Below are 19,873 nucleotides of genomic sequence, written 5' to 3' on the forward strand. Positions count from 1 at the left end.
CATCCTGATTTCCACTTTGTTACTTTAAAATGTTGATCACCGATATACATATTTTTGTTGTGGTTTATAATACTCTATCAGGTTTTAGTAAGGTAGACATCATTTCCTAGGGGAAAGTATTTTGGTATGGCCAACTCACTTCTGGGCTGCAATCTCACAGCTGAAGACTGTGTTCTAGACAACCAATCGAATACTAATGACTACATTTCAAATAACATAAAACGACATTATTGAAAACCTTTCTTGAAGTCCGTCTTCCAGGGCCACAGATGTTTTGCTGCCTGACACAAGGTAGAAGAGGGCACATCCCTTTCCATGTACAGAGGTTGCCTGAACTAGAAGTTAAATCTTATTTCAACAATGACAATTGTACAGCATCTTTTGCTGCACATCAAGGGAGCAGTCTACCTTAGGAGGCACAATGCAGGCTGCATTGCACACACCTAATTCTATTCTGCATCAGAGAGGGACAGCTGGGGTAGGGATCAGGGGCTGATGCTGCTACTGCCCCCTGCACTCCAGCATCTGCCACCTGAGATGTCTACCTCGCTCTGCCTAATGGTAGGGCTGGTCCTGTTCTACTCCTACACTGTGACATATTAATGAACTAAAATGGCATTGGCATAAATGCAGCTCTTTTGGAGAAAATGCAGGTGCAGATCAGCTGATGACAAAAAACAACCTAAGGAGATAACTATTCTTATGACATGGAGGCAGACTATTACTTTAGGATGGAGAAGGGCAGCCATTTTTAAAATATATTATTAACTATTAACGGGTTCCAGCTGCACAACTATGAAGAAATGACAGGTTGAGAGTGTATATCAAATAACTGCTTACATACACAGTATTATAGAGGCAGTTGAATGAAAGCTGTGAAAGTGTGAGAGGTGGCCCAGTTACTCCTCTCTGGCAGTGTCTGGAGTTCCAGTGTCCTGAATTGAACTCCTAACCTAGCTTCACGGCTACCAACCCCTTCCTATCATTTCTTTGTGCATTAAGGATTCAGTTTTAATAGTCCAGTGATTGTGGCATGTCTGGTATTATTTTTTTGAAGCTTTCTTTATGCCAGGGTTGGAGAACCCTTTTTCAGTGTGAGGGAAACATACACTCAGGGTTAACTTTACAGGGGTTATGTGCCAGCAGGGGGCAAGGCTGGAGGCAAAAGTAGATAGAGCAAAGGGTGTGGTTTTTACCTTGTGTGCACTTGGAATGCAGCCTGCTGTACACGTGTGTATACACACACAGTCTCCATTTAGGCATCTGAGAGATACTATCATAGTTCAAGGAAACAGTACAGCCAGGCAAGAGCACTCAAGGAGCATCGGGAGGGTGATGCATGGCTTGCAGAGCCCCAAGGGCCAGCTAGAGAGGCCCAAAGGATCACATTGGCACCTTAGGCCTGAGGTTCTCCCCCTGCCCCAATTTAAATGCTTGGGGGCACATAAGTGAGGAGAAAGATGCAAATGGACCATTCCTCTGTTGCAATGCTGTTGTTGTTTTTTCAGAGATATAGAATATAAGGAACTCCCATTATCATTGGACCAGGTCACCATTTCTAAATCACAGTTTCCATGCAGAAACTCAGCGTCTACCTCACAAGAAACAAGAAAAGCAACAAAACCTAGAAGTAATAAAATGAAGACAAAACTCAGAACAACGCCATATCCACAACAGGTAGTAGTTTTTTCCCTCTATCAACATTTCCTGCTAAAAGTGTGTGGCAACCTATCTGCAACAGTAGCTGTGAGTAGTCACTGGAATTTCCTGCAATTCAAAATATCATAAATTCTGTTCCTTTTCATAGCCTGATCCTACAAATTGCTGCTTGGGGTACTGAGTACTGCAAGTTTAGAGGATCAAGAATATGAACTGTTGCAGCAATACAGCATCACTTGTGGTTGAATTATTTCAACCAATTCAGGGAACTGCACTGGTGCAACAGCCTGTTGTACCAGCAGCATTCACCCTTTTGACAGATGCAACAGTTTGCTTGGAAAGCCACCAAGATCGTACAAAATGGGCAAAAAGGAGACAATACATGACCAGGTCCAGAAAGGTGCTCAGTGTGAGTGTTAACAATAGATACAAGAACAAGACTAAGGTAGAGTGCAGGGATGAAGAATAAAATAAGGTTGAACTGTCCATCCAAAGATCTGCCAGCTTCAGGACTGGTGTAGTTTCCTCCCTAGTTTGGGAATATATCATTTGGATACTGCATTTCGGAGAGACTTGCAGTCTTCTTTCCCTGGTTGGATTTGGGGAACCTGTCTTGATTTGGAGCAGAAGCCATCTTTGCCTTGAGGACCACCATACCAGAAATGTGCAAAGTCTTGCTTTTAGGGAATGTTTAAAATGACTGACAGAAGAGCATTCCCAGCAGTGCTGTGCAAAGCCTTTGTGCCAGTCATTAGGAAACTTCCCTTGAAGCAAGGCTGCTCACATTGCTGGTTAGCTGACCCTCATGTCAAAGTTAGCTCTCACCTCTTTCTGAGCAATTTTCTAAGTGTAAAATGAAAAAAAGGGGCAGGCAAATGTTTGAGTGGATAAACTTGTAGGCACTTGGAAAAAAGCAAAAAAAAAAATATTGGACAGCCTGACTTGAAATATGGAGGTAGGGGTGACCTTGAGCTTTCAATCCAAAGCAAGATAAGTGTGTCAGATCAAGAACAAGCCAATGGGAAGCAGATGTTCCCACCTCAGTGCAGGGGGGCACGACATCAGGTCCCCCAGACCTCTGTGTGGCCCTCTGAAATCTTGCCAGCTAAAGGGAAAATGTGAAATCATTTTAAAGTGTTTCCAAACATGTGCAGAATGCCTTCCTCCCTCACCACTGAAGCTATAGCTTGTCCATCACACACAGGATTAAGGAGCAGAGCTTCCAGAAAAATGCCAGAAAGGCTTGCGCTCCAGTTCCTCTCTTTAGAAATTAAGTGCTGCCAACTTCTCTTAGTTTATATGAACTGGTGTGACTGCAGTTCAAGGTGGTACTTGGCTGCAGTGCACTCTGTTAGTCTGTTATACTGACAGATTTCAGAGTCAGCTATTAAACACTTTTCTTTCTTTTTATTTGCTTTTTCAGCAATACAGCTCCTTCCAGACAGACAAACTGGAATGTGGCCAGGTTGGAAGCTGGAGATCCAACTCCACAGCAAATTCTGCCACCATCCAAGAACAAGCCTTCCATTCAGAAAACAGCGAACTTCTATACACCCCATCGTACAGCTTACCTTTCTCTTACCATTATGGACACTTCCCTGTAGACCCTCATGTATTCAGTAGCAAAAAACAAATGCTGCCTTCTAAATTTGGGCAATCTCAAGGAACACCTTGCGAAGTAGCTCGATTTTTCTTAAGTACTTTGCAGACAAGTGGAGAGTGCCAGTGGCACTATGCCAATTCTCTTGTTCCAGGAGGCAGTCAGTCACCATCGAAAAGTCCTTCTGATCAGTCAGCAAGCAGCGTACGCCATAATCTCTTACAGAGTTATGAAGGTGTGTATTAAATGAACAAATCTGAAGCTCTATTATACCCAGAAAAAAATCACACATGTTAAATATTTTTCAAATATTAAACGTGTGTAGTGGGTAAAGCTATTTTAAACCTTTAACAAAAAGAGGCTGATGAGTTGTTAAGGAAAGGACTGAAAATAGTTGCAACTTACAGTTATACTTTAATTTTGCTCCTGAATTGTTCATATTTCTTTCTGAACATAATGCAAGAATAATAGTTAAGATGCAAATCTGATTGATAACTAAAATTACCCCAATTCTGTTGCAAAGAATTTAACAAGAAGCCTAAATTCAGTTTTCTTAGGTCTCCTAGATTTTCTTAGGGTGTATTCACACAACACATCTTTTTTGATTGTGTAGCCCTGCTACTACAAGCTTAAGACAATCCCGTATATTGTAGCCCTCACACTAGAGTTCATGAGGCTACATCAGAGCAGACAATTGGACCACATTGTCCTCACAATATTGTTGTTTTGTCAGAGAATCAGATCTGAAAAGAAAGAGTTTTTGTTGGTACAATACTGATCACAATAGCAACTTTTCTTTAGGGAGCATATTTTGGAGGGTTCCACAAGTAGCACAAACAAGCCTAATAAATCAAATGGAAAGCATTTTCATGTATTACATCTGATTATGTTGCCCGTTTATGAAGGTATGTATCCAAAGTGAAAAAATAAAACTCAAAATTGTTTACAAAAATTACATTTTTAAATAGTTCCAATAATGCTCCAGTTGCCTCAGAAGGTAATTAGCTATAATTTAATTATTTAGAGTTTCCAAGAACCTGCTTTAACTCCCATCTTGCAATTTGGCATGGAGAAGGAATGGATAAGTTATTCCTTCCCCCCTCCTGATTCTATTTGGAATGCAGCTACTTGCTAATTTGCACAAAGGCTTTAAAGCAAGCTCAAAAACAGCATTAAACGAATGTCCCCAATCTAAATAGACTTTACTGTATGTTCAAAGTGCACTTCGTTGCTTGAACTGCTTTCATTAAAGAACTTTATTTTTCTTTCTTTCAAAGTGCCACTACCAAACAGAAGATATAGCCAAGACAGTACATCTGACAGCTTTGCAAGCTGTGGCACCCTAGCAGGAAATAGCAGATACAAAGAAGAGAGCTATGATTCCACCATTATAAAGCACAGCAACAAAATGGAAAGCCGAATATATCCAGCACATCATCATCATCTCATTAAAGAAGAAAATAAGCTAGTTTTCAATAGAGGTGTACAAGAAAAAAACAACTTAAGTGAAAAGCCCTTTTCGAACTCCTTAGCCAACTCTTTTTTGTCAAAATCTGAATGTTTCCAAACTAAATCTATTGGACAATTAAATCACCTTCTCCCAGTTCCAACAGTATATGAACAAACAAGAAGAATTTGTATGAAAGAACCAAAATTTGAGCACATTGCCCATCATGCTGCAAATCTAGGTGAGCTGGAACCTGATGACAGAATGACCGGAAAGTTTGATCATGACTCTGAAAACGATCACACTGTGGATGTTAGGCATGCAGGGCAAGTTCCATTTGTACTTCTCAACTACCATCGGGTTTTAGCCAAACATGGCACATTTCAAACTTCTTCGTGTACTGCCACAGGACACGTAGCAGAGAATTATGGACACAGTTCTGAGGAAGTAAATATGTTTTACAAAAACCAAAGTCCTTCATCAGCCTCTTCCCCTGAGGCTCACAAGGAGCCTGCACTTCCCCATTATATTGGAACGTCTGTAATAATAGCCAATGGAAGGTGACAGTAATAGAAATCTGTGGTTTATAAAATAAATAAATAAACTGGAATAGTTCCCCTGAAGCATGAGGATACATGGTTGCACTTAGTGAGCATGGTTTAAAATCAGTGGGACAAACTTGCATGCATTCTTGGCAAGCCATGTGTAACAGTACCTTTAAGGTGAAGGGGAAAAAATTACCGGTAGCTTCAGTACTTTGTTGTTCCAGATTAATCTCTGCAGTTGACTCTGCTAGTAAGAAGCCATGTAACAGATCATATTTTTGTTATTTTTACAGTATATAAGTTAAATTATAAGAGTTTATGTGCTGATACATAGAGTGACTTTGTTTTCTTAAAAAATACAATCCCTCAATTATTTGAAAGTTATAGATCACTTAACAAATGGAGAGTCTGGTAGGAGACAGTAATTACCGGTTATTTGTGATAGTCTCTGTTTAACTGCCGTCAAATGCATTACCTTGGGGACATGCATTTAGGATTTCAATCCCTGAAATTAAACCATTTTTTTTTTATTCATGTGGCTTGGATATATATTACTCAAGGCAGTATAGAATTGCCAGGCTGCATGGCTACTATGCATCTTTAGAAAATGAAAATCTACTTGCCCAATAAGCTTGGAGATAACTACCAAAGAGCTGGTGATTGTTACACTGTGTGTGTGGGGGGGGGAAATCAAATCATCTATTTGAAAACGAAAGACAAAGGTTTTCACTGTTTCAAATACACTTTCCATTTAGAATATATCCAAAACTGTATTTGTTGCCAGCCAAAGAGGAGTGAAGTTGCATTCTCTTCATTTTGCTCTGTCAACGAGACTTCAAATCTTTTCTGTTTGGTGGGCTTATGTTTTTAGCCCAGCCAGTTTTAGCAACTTTTATGGTTAAGATATGATAAAATACATTCACCAACTGCACTAATGATTAGATGAGAATTCTCAGGCACTTACATTTTATTTTGCATTTTTCGTAGAGCACGTAGTATATTCATCTTTGGCTTTGTAATGTTTAATCTGGAAGGTGAGGCAACCCAAGTACCTGCAAAGATTTAATACGATAAATATATAGCTCTCCTGTGTTCCAGTTTTCTGTGGGTGCTTTAATAAAATCATAAGCAATAGCACAAAAGGATACACATGCAAAGTTGTTCGTGCTATCCAGTTAAATGGGGGAAGCTCTTGTGTACATGTGGTGGGTGTGTATACACGTGAAGGTTGTTTTGCACACTAGGAGTTACTAGAATGTGGTTGTCATTTCAACATAACTAATAAACCATTTATCATCTTACTCTATCACAGAACAGAAGGCACCCTAATATGTAAAAAGCTTATGTATAAAAATGGTTGGCATTAAAGAACATTAACACTGGAGTCAGATGTATATTTTAATTTGACTAGTTTTTCTTAGCTTTGCTGAACTCTGAGCTACATCAAAAACTTCTAAAACGTCCTTCAGACAAGTGAAGTTTTCATTAGAAGCATGGAAGAACAACTGTGCCCCCAGGAAGCAAATAACAGTTTTGCCGTTGTTTTGAGTATAGACAGAACCCATTTAAGAATATTTCTCCAAGAAATAATATATAATTTAACTTGTGCAATATGGAAACAGCTTTGATTGCACCTTTTCAAATCTCAACTAAGTTGAAAGGTAATGAGGACATTTTCTTAAACTATTTTTCTGCATTTAGACGCAGCAATACAATCCATTTCCTTGTCTAATTTTATAAGGCTATTTGTTACTGTAAGGAAATAAGCTTTTTAAAAGTGATCGGTTGTGCTCAGTATTGCCCTATTTAAAGTTAACCATTGTGAGCATGCACATTTTTAAGTAGTGCCAAAGCAGTGTACATTAGAATTCAGACTTAGCCTGTGCCTTGAGTTGAAGCCAATAGTTCCCAAAGTGTAAAAATATGCTTCTCCCATAGGTGCTAGGCACCTTGCCTTCAGCCCATTGTTCACCATGACTAATATGTTTCATCTCTAGTGCTTTATGGGGTACTGGGTCATCCTTCTTTCTTGCACATGTTTGTTTGTTTGTTTGTTTGTTTGTTTGAATGAATGGCCTTGTTCATTCCCTCTTGTGCTTGATCTTTCAGGCTGAGAAAAAAGTGTGTGCTTCCAGGTGAACTGGCTACCATTCTTTGGTCATAGTTACATTTGGATAAATACTTAGAGTATTTTATGAATTGGAAGGCTCAAAACTGCATTATTTTGAATGGTTTTTAAGATAAAGGGAACTTCACATTTACAGTTTGGGCTCTAGCCTCATCTTTGTAATATTCACCACACTGCACTAAGAGGTGTCTGACACATCCTTTGCACAGTGCTAATTGTTGTAGAACATATTTCAATACCTTGACTACAAAAAACTGCTGCTTGGTGGTGTGTCTTCTAAGTGTTAAGAACATGCATAAATTATCTGGGCAACAAACTTGCCAGAGACTTAATTTTATAGTTAAATTGGACTAATGTACTTAACAGGATGGAAGTGAACTTTCCCCCCTAACAGCCAAACAAAAATATCCTCCCAGATGCCCAAGGTAAATTCTGTGAACGTTGATACCTTTTCTGATGTAATTGATATTGCTGAAAACATCAGCAGCACCCTTAGCTTGTCTTCATAGAAAGGAGCTTTTGTGAATGATCTTATCATGATGTCATTACACAATTCTATTGCCAGATGCAAGTTTGTTTACAGTCTTTCAAAGTGTTCATGCAGATGTAATCCTGAAAGAATACATTTATGCCAAATAACATTTGTTTATTTTGCTATGTGAAAAAATGTATTCCCCAATGAGATACAGGCAATTAGCTGACTCATAAAAAGAAATCTGATACACAACTGCAGTGTAGCATACTTACTTTATTTTCTTCAGAGTGACTGTATATATGCTAAGCCTCTTTCACTTTGTAAGAAAGAAAATATTTCTGAAAAGTACACTTTTTAAACTGTTCAATTGCCCAGTGTCATTTAGGTAATGCTGTTGACGATAAGCAGTTTCAAATAATTAACAACCTGCCACTATCACAATGTATAAATTACCTTAGGCATTTTGAAGTCCTATCCACAGAGAGGACTCAAGGATGCACATGCCTGCTCTGGCCCTTCGCTTCTGATCTTCCTGGGAAGACCTGAAGAGGACTTGCAAGCACATTTTTGTTTATGAGCTTACAGTGCTCCCTGCAATCAGGCTTCCTAAGAATTGGAACCCTTTTCAGCTCAATGTACTTACAGTCCCTCTGCAGACCTTCCCAGTCATAAGGGGTGAGGCTGTCACATGCAGCCCTTCCCTCTCACGATGGATAAAACTTTAAAAATCCTGAATAGTGCTTGAAAACTGGGTGTATCATTTACATGCAATGGAAGTACAGAGAGTGGGACACCCACTTTTTTACTTTGCCATTTCTCTTCTTGATTATGAACTATAATTACCTATCACCAGTGCTTTTTTTCTAAAAAAATGTTTAGGGGTACTCCCATTTTGACTCAAGAAAATCACCATTTTATAGTTCAAATTGTGGAAAATAAATACAGTAAATGAAGAAAAGTACAAAGATTCACAAAATGTTTAGGGGTATGTGTACCCCTGTGTCCCCACAGAAAAAAAGCCTATCACTGTACTTTGCAGGGTTCTATACACTTTGTAAGAAATGGTAAAAAATGGAGTTGGGAAATGTAACCCTCAGTTTTGTATCTTATGAGTAGAAATGCCACACACACCTAGTACAAACTGCTCTGCTGTGTACAATTGTGTAGATTTCCCTCGCATCAATCTACTTTGGTTAAAAAGCTCAACTTTGCAGCAACAAACCAGTGAATAATTTTAAGATGCATAATCCTATGCATGTTTACTCAGAAAGTGAGTCTAGCTATGTTTAGTGGGGCTTGCTCACTAGTAAATAGGTTTAGATTTGAACTTCACATTCATAAGTAAAGGACAGCATTGAATGCATTAATAAAATTCCTACTATAATTTTACTTGTCCAAAATCACGATACAGTTTTTTGAGCTAGTTTCTTGAGAGAAAACTCTTCTGTTTGTTCCTCTACTGGAACATTAGATTTTGCTTTTTTATGATGCAAAAATAAATTATTTGACAAAAGTATGTGGAAAAAGAAATACATACACATCCTACTATTGCTTAGGATTATATATCTACTCCCTTAAATTGTAAAGCTTTTGCTTATTTATTACGTAAGACTATGTTAAATAAAATACTGTAGACAAAGGAATAATGGACTTCTATTATTTGCTTGGTTTTAGAAGTACAGTACAAATAATGTGTATTTATAAAATACGTTTAATGTTTATTGTATTTTTAATATTACATTGACCAATTTAGGTAATTCAATGAAATGAAATACATCATTTGTTTTCCTCACTGCATAGCAGTTCTAGAAACAGACAGAATGTTAGGGCTTATTCAGAACTTTAGAATGTAATTCTATTGATACTTAATTAAATGCTCCCCCCACCGCACTTATTCCCATCCTCAACTCAAGCTATGATGGAATGAAGTTGTATTAAGCATAAAAAATGTAGCCATGTTGGTCCGTGAGAAAAAAAAAATGACTAGCCAAAATGTCAAAATAGTGAGCAAGCTGGCCACATGACCCGGAAGCTGTACGCCGGCTCCCTCAACCAATAAAGCGAGATGAGCACCACAACCCCAGAGTCGTTCGTGACTGGACTTAACTGTCAGGGATCCTTTACCTTTAGAATACCCTATTCAGGAGTGGAATCCTAAAACTGGAGAAAGATTCGCTTCTATCACTTGAAGAAGGGGCTTTGTTATAGGTCTTTCTCTCCAACTACTAATAGTAGTCAATTTGCTTTGCATTGACTTCTTTGTTTATCTGAGTGCACCACTTAAAAATAATCTCCGGCTTTGTAGTTAATATAAAAATTGCCTAGTTTCTCTTTTTTTAAAAAAAATAATTTTTATTAACAAACCAATCAAATCACATTAGTTCCAAATTACAGAGCCAAATTTTAAATTTTTGTTGGGGGTACCCATGCTTCGAGGTCAGAAAGGGATCCAATCATCTCTATTGCTGCTGCTTTGATGTTCAAAAATTGCCTAGTTTCTCAGTATATCTGCTTTCCACCTTACCAAAGTATCTGTTGAATCTAATGATGGAGAAAGGTCTGGGTAACAACTGGACTATATTTTCAGAAATGGGGTTCAACCACTGTACGTCTCTTTGTCCCAGCAGTCCTAGACACAACTTAACATGCATAGTACCTAGTACAGCCTTATCTATTTAAGTTTGCTAACCCCTTCCACAGTCTATGTTAAGACTGCAGACTCCACAACTTCAACATCAAACAAGTTTTCCCCCTCGTCTCCATTTCCGTTTGTTTAACAACCATCATGAAGGCTTGCTTACCATTTTGCAACATTCAGGTTGGTCCAAATGCTATTGCTGCAGATGGATTTAACACCAAAAGGACTTCCAAACAAAAGATCAAGTTTACTTTTTCCTTGAAAATGCTAGAATGGCAATCTTTAGTTATACAAGACTGTGCAGTGCATCTCTGCAACAGTACAAACATTTGACAGTCCCAAGTTTGCTTGTGGGTAAGTGAAGAAGTATCTGGCAAGGCAAAAAAAGAAGAGGAACAAAGTTCTGAGGTAGAAGGAAAGAAGTGCCTACCTTTCTACCGTTCCTGTAATCGCTACTGCAGCAGTCACAAAGGAATTGATCAAGAAGGTGAAGTTCTTAGGTGTGTGCTACGGCTGTGCAGATAAGTCTTTCATGCCAGAATGTTACCAGCTTGCTCCAGAAGTTCCAAATATTAATCTACACATGCGGAGAACAGAAAGGTGAGACTGCACAGAGACTACAAAGAACTGCTATGTCCTGCTTTCCACACGATATATTGTTTAACAGCACTTCTATTGGCAGCTATGCAATGTATAAATATTCCCACCACCTAGCTTCAAAAATCAGAACTATGCTGAAACAAAACTATTAACTTGCACTTTGTAATCAGTTAAAAAAAAAAATTCCTGCAGAAGGAAAGCATGATCCATAGCATAAACACACCATGCTTTAAAAAAGATAACTGAGGCATAACGACTTGCTAGGACATGTATTTCAAGGTGTTATGGAGGCTTATAGATGACTAATGCCAGTTTATTCTTAGTTCTGAGTACCTAACCTGGTGGAAATTGTGTAATTCTGGAAAGGTCATCAGTTCTGTCTGGATGCAATTCACCTCGTTCTTTTCAAATACTAGCACACCAGAGTTCCTTAAGAAGCCTTACTGTCAATAAATAATCTGTACAGATATTTTCTTAATATGTAATGAGGAGTTTTAAAACTTTGGTCCGGAAGAAAAGCGCATATTGCAAAAAAATATGGGCACCATAATGAAATATTTTTGAAAGCACTTCATCTAAAGAACAGTCTGAAAGACGACATCAGCTACACAGTGGAAAAGGTGTTTTACTAACCTGGACATTTTAATAGTATTGCACATTTTCAGAGGGCTACTTCTGGATTCCAGGATGCCTGGCTGGCTCCTCCAGACTCTGTCCAGACACATTTTGCTATGTTATAAAGTCACAAGGACTGTTATAAAATGGTTTTCATACAGAAATGGTGAGTAGTTGCCACATTTGATGTGGAAAACAATGTGATTACCAGCTGTACTACCCATGCACACCTTTACTTGTGTGTCCTATAGAAAGTCCTGCAGGCATTTCTGACTGCGACAGCTGTGAGTCAGAAAGGCCTTATTCAGCTGTTCTGAAGCAAACAAAAATAAAGTCAGGTATATGACAGTTTACAATTGATGCTGACACCCCCCCCTTCATTCAAGACATGAATGTTGTCTTGTATGTACAGTGCAGGCCATTCAAAAGCAGAAGTAAAAGTGATATTCCCACCTAATCCACTTGTGCTTCAACATGTCCACACTTCATTACTTTTCATTTACAAAAAGGAAATTAAATGAAAGAATTTTTCCAGTGCAAAAACTGTAATATGGTTTGAAATAAAACAAACCATAGGTTGTTTTTACTTTAACAAAGGTTTACATTCTTTATTATCCAGGTAAGAAAATCTTATGTCATATTCAAATTTCTACCCTAATTTTCTACACAATAAATTCAAAGCAGCTTACAAAAAAACATACCATATATATAAACTACAAAATAATTCAGTAAGGGATATTAAGAAGTAACAGTATAAATATATAGCAAGATAAAATAATAATAATAGGCCAAGCAATTAGTCTAGTACCAAACACCAGTAGAAGAAAAAACAGCTCTGTAAAATGCAAGCCAAGATGGAGCTTGGGAGATCTCCCATAGGAGGCATTCCAGGTCTAAGTACCAGCACAGAAAAGGCCTTGTCTCTGATGCCCACCCATCATCTAATTATAATGGGGCACAGAGCAGGGTGTCTGTTGTTGATCTTAAGCTACAAGCAGGCTCATGTGGGAGAGGACAAGCTTCTTTAGTACTTTAAAGGTTGAAACCAACGCTTTGAATTTAGCTTCGAAACAAATTGGTAACCAGTATGAGTAGGGTATAAAGAGTAGCTATAAAGCCCAACTAAAACTCTAGCTCTATGTAGATTGCATTATTGTTATCTAATCTAGATATAATTTTTTGATTAACAGGTATCTTTACTGATTTTTCCAAAATGAAACAAATATAGTCAAACAATACAAAATCAAGTTTAATAAATCAATAAAATGTGTTCTGTGCATACATGAAACAGGGAGGAGCGGAAGAAGGGGAAGATCTAGACCAACCACATGCTCAGTCACTCAGGCAAACAGAAGTCAATGGAGCAGAGAACTGTCCATCTTTCACATTGTTATGGAAGGTCACCTTGTATAATTAAGGCACGAATGACAAAGGCCAGAACAAGCTTCACTAGGAAAAGGAGCAGCAGGCACACCACCTAAAGCTAGTAAAAAACACTCTTTGCCATTGCCATCCGGACATGCATGGCAACAAGTGGGGAGGTCTCCAAGAGCATCTCAAAGACCACCTCTCACATCAACAAGAACCCTGTCCTGTCCTGAGAGCCCAGCACCTGATGTAAATCTTTGGCATCAGTTAATTGCTGGACAGGCTGCTATGAAAAGCAAAGTGGATGATGGACCCCTTCTCCCCAGCCATTGAATATATATTGCTGCTGCACCAATCAGGACACCATAGGAAGAGATTAGGCCTGTCCCTTTCATCCAGCCCAACCTTGATAATGAATGCCAGGTAGATACCAAATTCTATATGGTAGCTGTTTTTTTTCTGTTCACTGGTATAGTATTCTGTAGCAAAACAATTACATCTGATGGACTGCCAGATGACACGATAGCATGAAGTTATCCCTTCCCTCATCTGTCTGATCTTTCACTGCCCCAAATAACATCAATAGTGATGTTGTACCCTACATTTCCTCAAACACATACTAAAAACCAGGGCAGAAATTAGTAAGTGAAAGGGGCAGAATTAGATGAAGAACAAGCTTTAGAGAACCTTTCAACAATTAAATTTCACTGATCCCGTCTCCAAATTCAACACCTCTTTTTTGAATTTACCCTCCTGAATAATTGTGAGCAATCTTGGCTGTCATGTATACTCAAACTACCCTACATTATTAAAATGGTGCATACTGTGAAAAGTCATAAGCTTTTCACAGTAGGAACATGTTTGCAAGATGTCAGGTAGAAACTGGGGAGTGGATTGTTGTGCGACTTGGGATGAAGGTTCAGACTGAACAATGAAGTGGCACAGCCCTGCTCTATTAATTTGGCAGCTAACCAGGTAAATAGTATGAATCATACATTTAAAAGCTCCTGAGATAGGACAATAGGACAGAAGGATTCCACAGGCAAATAAAAATAAAAATTGAATACCAAATACATTGCTGGAGTTTCCATTTATTTTATTATACTAACTCAATCTTAAGGATCACTGGAGTTATTAAATCAATAATAAGAGGAGCTTTGAATTCCTGGTCCCAGAGAGTTTTGCAAGTCATTACTTCTCACCATTAGTTGTTTGAACAAATAATCAATATACAGCCACTCAAATAAGCTAAATTGTTTTACTTTTTCATTGGTTAGATAACAATGCCATCAAGCAAGAAACAGTCATAGATGTCACAGTGTGGGAAACATTATGCAACAGAAGTCAAAATCCTCATTTTAAATGAAATGAAAACTTAATCTCCAGTAATTTATAGTCAAACTACTCAAGACTCCAATATGCAGGGATTATGCTAATCCACCCTTACAGGCCAACTTCTTTGCTTTCTTTAAGGCTTCTTGGATTTATATTTGAGCCAATCTACTTATTTCCTGATTCTTTATAAAGTGAACTTTAACCTACAAACCTGCTTCTGGCTACATGTCAGGCATGCATTTCAGGGCACTTTCTTAACGTAACATGAGGGAGTCCTTTAGAACCCATGGCAGTTCTCATTAGGAGGTCATGTTACCAACAGTTCCCCAATATGCAGAAATTGGTTTCAAACTATAGCCTGGGAGGGCTGGGTTGAGAGCGAGTTCCATAAGCCTAGGCAGCCTAGTCCAGAAACACAGTCATACACCTAGGAGCCTCTGAGAACAGTGCAAGAAGCTGAACGTATCATCTATTCATCAGTATTTGGCATCTGATCATAAAAATGATCAGAGTGATCAGAGGACCATACCAAGTAGGCGAGATGACACATAATTATGTATCATACACTATGATATATTTAATGCATAAGGCACAATAGATAATACAGGAAAATAGGTTCTGCTATAGCCATTAAAGCAGAAACACTTGTCGGATTCATAATCCAAGGAAAATGCAAAATAGCACTGCGAACTTGAAACATACTTCCAAGCAATTCCATAAGCTTGGAAGATTCTGTATAGTCTTATAGGAATCAGGGCAACTGTCAGAAATCTATTGTTAGAAAAAATAACAATTAGTGGTCAGTTGTGGAAACATCAAGCTTCTGAAAGACTTGGACTCCAATATAACACAGCATATGGAGAGACCTTACTAAAAGGCTAAAATTCCTTTTGATCATTGTTTTGTGGGTATGAGACAGCAGGAGGGGTAAAATTCTTTAAATAATTTTATGGCATACTCTAAAACAGATGTTCAAAATGAATAATATAACTTCATTTTGCATATAGCTGTTCATCCACAACTTAAAAACAAAACACCATACTAAACTGGGGCATTGGTAAACCAAACTTATTATATCATTTTAATATAGGAAATATTCTACAGCAAAATGCATTCCTTCCTATAGATACAAAGTAATATGAGCACTGGATGTAAAGGTATACTGTAAGTGCAAGCGTGAAGAATCTGTAGTAACAGGATAACACAGATTTATGGAGCTAATTCTACTTGAGTGTTCCATGCCAAAAATTGGAAGCTAGAGCTTTTCATGCTGACCATAAGGTTTCCTTCACATCTGCATGGAGACTGAAAGGAAAACAAACAAACAAACATGAAAAGCCACTAAATCCCAGGTCACTGGGCCAAGAGCCCAGGAAAATTAAATGACTCAAAATTCAATGTTTTCCTTGGTATACAGTGTTTCAATTCTTCAGATTAGATACTTCTAGTTTGACAGCCTCCAGCCAAACTCTAGAAAATGGTCTGAGAGAGAAGCTGTTTCACCACATTCAAAAACTACTGCTGTTTTGGAATTATCAGGTTTTTCAGCATATCAAAAGTATTGCCATCTGGGTGCACGGTTACTACATCTTTGCCTTCCTCATGAACTTGAAGGTATCCGGAATCATCGATTCCAACGATCCACGCTAAAGGCCCTTCATCACTTCCAAGCCGTACTTGTTTACCACTGCAAATAAAAAACAAGGAATTACCCACTTTAAAAAACCATCAAGTTTCATAAACTCACCTCAGTCTAATTATAAATGTTACATAAACATGTAAAAGGCTTTGGTATTTTAGATACTGATATTAAGTTTAAAATGTTTTTATACTGATTGGAAGATGCTTCGGGAAAATTTTGGGTTTTGAAAAATGATGTAGAAATCCTTGAATAAAAATTAAGAAATGAATGATTTCCCCATCTAAACAGAGGGTTTTAACCAAGTTTGAATAGACAAAAGGAAATAAATGGATTAATGAAATTCATATAAATGGCACTGTACGAGAGATCATTCTTCAGAAAGGCACATGGATCCTACATAGCTTATACACAATAGGGTTTACTGACATGGCCTACCATCATAATGAACAATGTCAGTGGGAATTTCCTGCACCCACCCGTTCATAGGTAGACTTGCTTAACTATAGTAAAATTAATCTGTTTCTTCTCAGATATTCTGCAAAGCTCAGACTTCATGATCCATGTCTAGCACGTTAACTCAAAATGCTAGGTAAATGTAGCTTTAAGGAACAACTCCAATGTAAACATCCTGATATATTTTAATGCATGGATACTCAATGACAAATCTGCCTATGCATAAACAAATACTTCTAACACATGCTGAAAAAGTGAAACATGTTAAATGCATACATACATATATATCTGATCAGTCACTATTGGTTTGAGATAAATGCCTCTTGATGGGGTTAGTTCAATTTACCACTAAAACAATTAAGATTACCGGTAGTAAGAAGGAAATTTTATTTTATGTTGTTGATTCTTTATGTTGTTCTTTATTACTTGTAAAAGAAAAATAAGTGTTCTTTTAAAAAAAGATATAGAATATATATTTCAAATTATTTACCTGTGTACCCAGTACTTATAGTACATGGGAAGAACTCCATTAGGTCCTTTCTCTTGAAAGGTGTTGATCAGACTTTCCAGCACTGTCACACTTCTTGCAATCAGGTAATCTGCACTTAAGGGCTTTAATTCTGTATTCTTTGTCTTATTGTGCTCCATAATGAGATCATTGATGCATATAGTGGGGTTGCTGTTATTCACATTAAATCCACAGCCTGGGGAAGAAAAATAAATTAGAAAGGCAGTGTAGGAAAAGTTTTGTTTCTCTGAAAAAGTCTCTTTGTATCATAAGACAAATCCATTCCTCCAGACAGCTGTAAAAATCCATCTACAGATTTCCTGAATAGATTTGCTTTAAATAATGATGAAAGATGACAGAAGCTCATATAAACTCAAATCCATCTCATGTGCTAAATACAAGACAGCCTGGCTCAGCCTCATGACAGTGCTTGATGGTTTTTTCCTCCAATGAAAGCTAGTTCAGTCCAGGACAATCCACATCCAGACATGCAACTTTGGAACAATCTTCATTTAAAACAAAGAACAGTTTTGTGCAGTAAAATTGCCAAATGATATATTTTGTCAGTTTTTATGTGACAGAACAATACACATAATATGTGACAGAACAATGTCCCATTCCACCACAGTGAGTTCTTGTGGGTATGGAAACTGCCCCACCTACAAGGGCTGCCCTGCTAAATTTTGATGGAGGAAGTCGAGCTGCATATACTGTTTGGTGTGCATGTGTAGATGTGCTCTTTAGGTTGAAATTAATGGGCCATCTCATGCATACACACATGGCTCAGCATACAGGCAAGAGAGCATTAATGGGAAAAAGAAAGATGCGGCTATGAAATGCTATATTCTACCATTTTAAAAAATTGCATTTCCCCCAGCTCCAGGGCAGCAACTGGCTTCTTTGAGAAAAGCCTAGAGGATTCCACATTTAAGTCAACTTTCAGCTTTCAAGGGCTCTCTTGCCAGACTCTCTTTGAAGCCTCATTTCTCACCCAGCTCTCTAGCAGGGGATAATATTATTGGCAGAAAGCCAGGGTGTTTAAATGCAGCTCTCAGGGCTTTCTTGATCAGGCCTCCTAAACATAGCTCTGCGAAATGTACACACCAATCTTCTACTACCTGTTTATTTTCCTCCCTTTCTGAGCAATGTAGGTTTTCCATTCCCTGTGCATGTGATGCCAGAGCCAGACTTGTCAAGTATACTCACATTTAAATGCCCTATTTTTGAAACCATTACTTTAATAATTTATAAGTAATATACCTATTAAATATGGAAATAATTATTTGGTAGTATTCATAAATTGATCTGAGGTGGATTAGCTATCTTGACATTTAAGAAGGGTGGAGTCAGGAATCAAATTCATATTATAAAATTTAAGAACATTCTCTGTTAACAAAACCCACAGATTGACATAGGATTTTAGGATTGTTCCTAGAAGCACTGAAGTGAAACGATAATATTCTCAAAAGTGTATTTTCCACATTAGTTTTATCCAAGATGTTTTCTGGTGTGTGCGGAGAACATTGTGAATGCTGTTAATGGATATGGGCTTAAAAAAATGTTAAGCAACTATCCACTGCAGGGTGAACACTGTGAAAGTCATGGATCTCAAGCTGGATCATCTCAAACATTATCCCTGTTCCAAATGAGATTGCACTGAGATGCATTCTTCATACTGTTTATAAATGAGTATTGCTGCCACCATCTCCTGAAGCTTCCTAACTTTGAAGCAAGAGATACTGAGAGTAGGTCTGCTGATTGCTCTAAGTCTAGACCTGATTCTGTTATTCCTATTTACCTATCCTTTAAAGCACACAACATGGACACTATTTATTTAATAATCAAGGATTCTTGATTATGCCTCTCCTCCCATGACTGAACAAATCAATAATTTCTCCTGCAAGCTGAAAGCAGGGAGTCAGATAACAATCCATTAAGGGCCAGGTGAATCACGACCACATTTATTTTGCTATGTATTTGCATTATCAATAGCAGAAAAATGCCTAAAAACAAACAAACAAACAAACAAACAAACAAACATATTTTAAACCATTTATGTTCTTACCAATAAGAATGTGGAATGTATCTCCTGTTAGTGTGGAATTCACTAAAACGCCACCCAGCTTCATAAGGTCACTGTAGTAAATATCGTTTGGCCATTTCACTCGAAGCTCAATATCCTAGGGAAACCAACATGTATATTTATAGCTCTATATTACTGCATCCCAAAGCAGCATGGTGTTAATCCTTTGTCTAGCGCTTCCTGTTCTCCAAATATTTAATACTGACACTGAATACACAAATGAAAACTGAGCAGCATCTCTCTCTCTCTCTCTCTCTCTCTCTCTCTCTCTCTCTCTCTCTCTCTCTCAAAGATACCCACAAAGAGGCAAAAGCCCACAATGAATTTGGACACAGATAAAAACACTAGTCACTTACCTTCAAGGTTTGTTCTTGGCCCCTGGTGAGTTATAATAACTCCTGTTTGATGGGAAACATGTGACCCTGGAGCTTTTTCTCCCTAACATCTCATTTTCAGACTAGCAGAACCACTTACAAAATAAACAGACACATGGAAAAGACAAAAAGAGAGAAGAGCCCTGATCCTGAATGTGATCTGGATGAACTGAGTGGTGCTGTGGGCAGCCACCTGACTTGGATGCCTTTGCAAGAAGGTATGTTGTGGAAGAAACCAATGTCCCATTCTCCTGCTGGATGCAGGAGGTATCCTGCAGGCGGGATACATAAAAACTGTTGCTTTCCTGCAGTGGGCAGATGACTGCTTCAGCACTTGAGGGACAATGTGCATAAAACCCTACCCCCAAAGCTCCATACCATCTAAACTGTGCTGTCATGTCAA

The 19,873-nt window shown here is 38.0% G+C and overlaps 2 protein-coding genes and 1 long non-coding RNA gene across 4 annotated transcripts in view; 1 reads left to right on the top strand and 2 right to left on the bottom strand.

Annotated features, from left to right (window-relative positions):
- SIM2 (SIM bHLH transcription factor 2) overlaps positions 1-6,635 on the top strand; it is a 49,397-nt gene extending 42,762 nt beyond the window's left edge. For both annotated transcript variants that reach the window (XM_053386689.1, XM_053386690.1), the window contains 3 exons: positions 1,509-1,677; positions 3,083-3,494; positions 4,537-6,635. In XM_053386689.1, coding sequence (XP_053242664.1) covers positions 1,509-1,677; positions 3,083-3,494; positions 4,537-5,270 — 1,315 coding nt within the window. In that variant the 3' untranslated portion in view covers positions 5,271-6,635. The remainder of the gene's footprint in view (positions 1-1,508; positions 1,678-3,082; positions 3,495-4,536) is intronic.
- Positions 6,636-7,287: 652 nt separating this feature from the next.
- On the bottom strand, positions 7,288-11,252 carry LOC128413014 (uncharacterized). The gene is made up of 2 exons (XR_008330218.1): positions 10,923-11,252; positions 7,288-7,991 (listed from the first exon to the last, which is right to left on the bottom strand). It is a non-coding gene; the product is annotated as an uncharacterized LOC128413014 (long non-coding RNA).
- A 4,080-nt stretch (positions 11,253-15,332) lies between these two features.
- The window catches only part of HLCS (holocarboxylase synthetase), an 85,700-nt gene continuing 81,159 nt past the window's right edge, over positions 15,333-19,873 (bottom strand). Inside the window, exons 9-11 of the mRNA XM_053386691.1 lie at positions 19,079-19,193; positions 16,996-17,209; positions 15,333-16,097 (exon numbers count right to left, since the gene is read on the bottom strand). Of these exons, the coding sequence (XP_053242666.1) occupies positions 15,926-16,097; positions 16,996-17,209; positions 19,079-19,193 (501 nt within the window). The 3' untranslated portion in view covers positions 15,333-15,925. The remainder of the gene's footprint in view (positions 16,098-16,995; positions 17,210-19,078; positions 19,194-19,873) is intronic.

This window comes from Podarcis raffonei, chromosome 4 (assembly GCF_027172205.1).
Source record: "Podarcis raffonei isolate rPodRaf1 chromosome 4, rPodRaf1.pri, whole genome shotgun sequence".
Taxonomy (NCBI): Eukaryota; Metazoa; Chordata; class Lepidosauria; order Squamata; family Lacertidae; genus Podarcis; species Podarcis raffonei.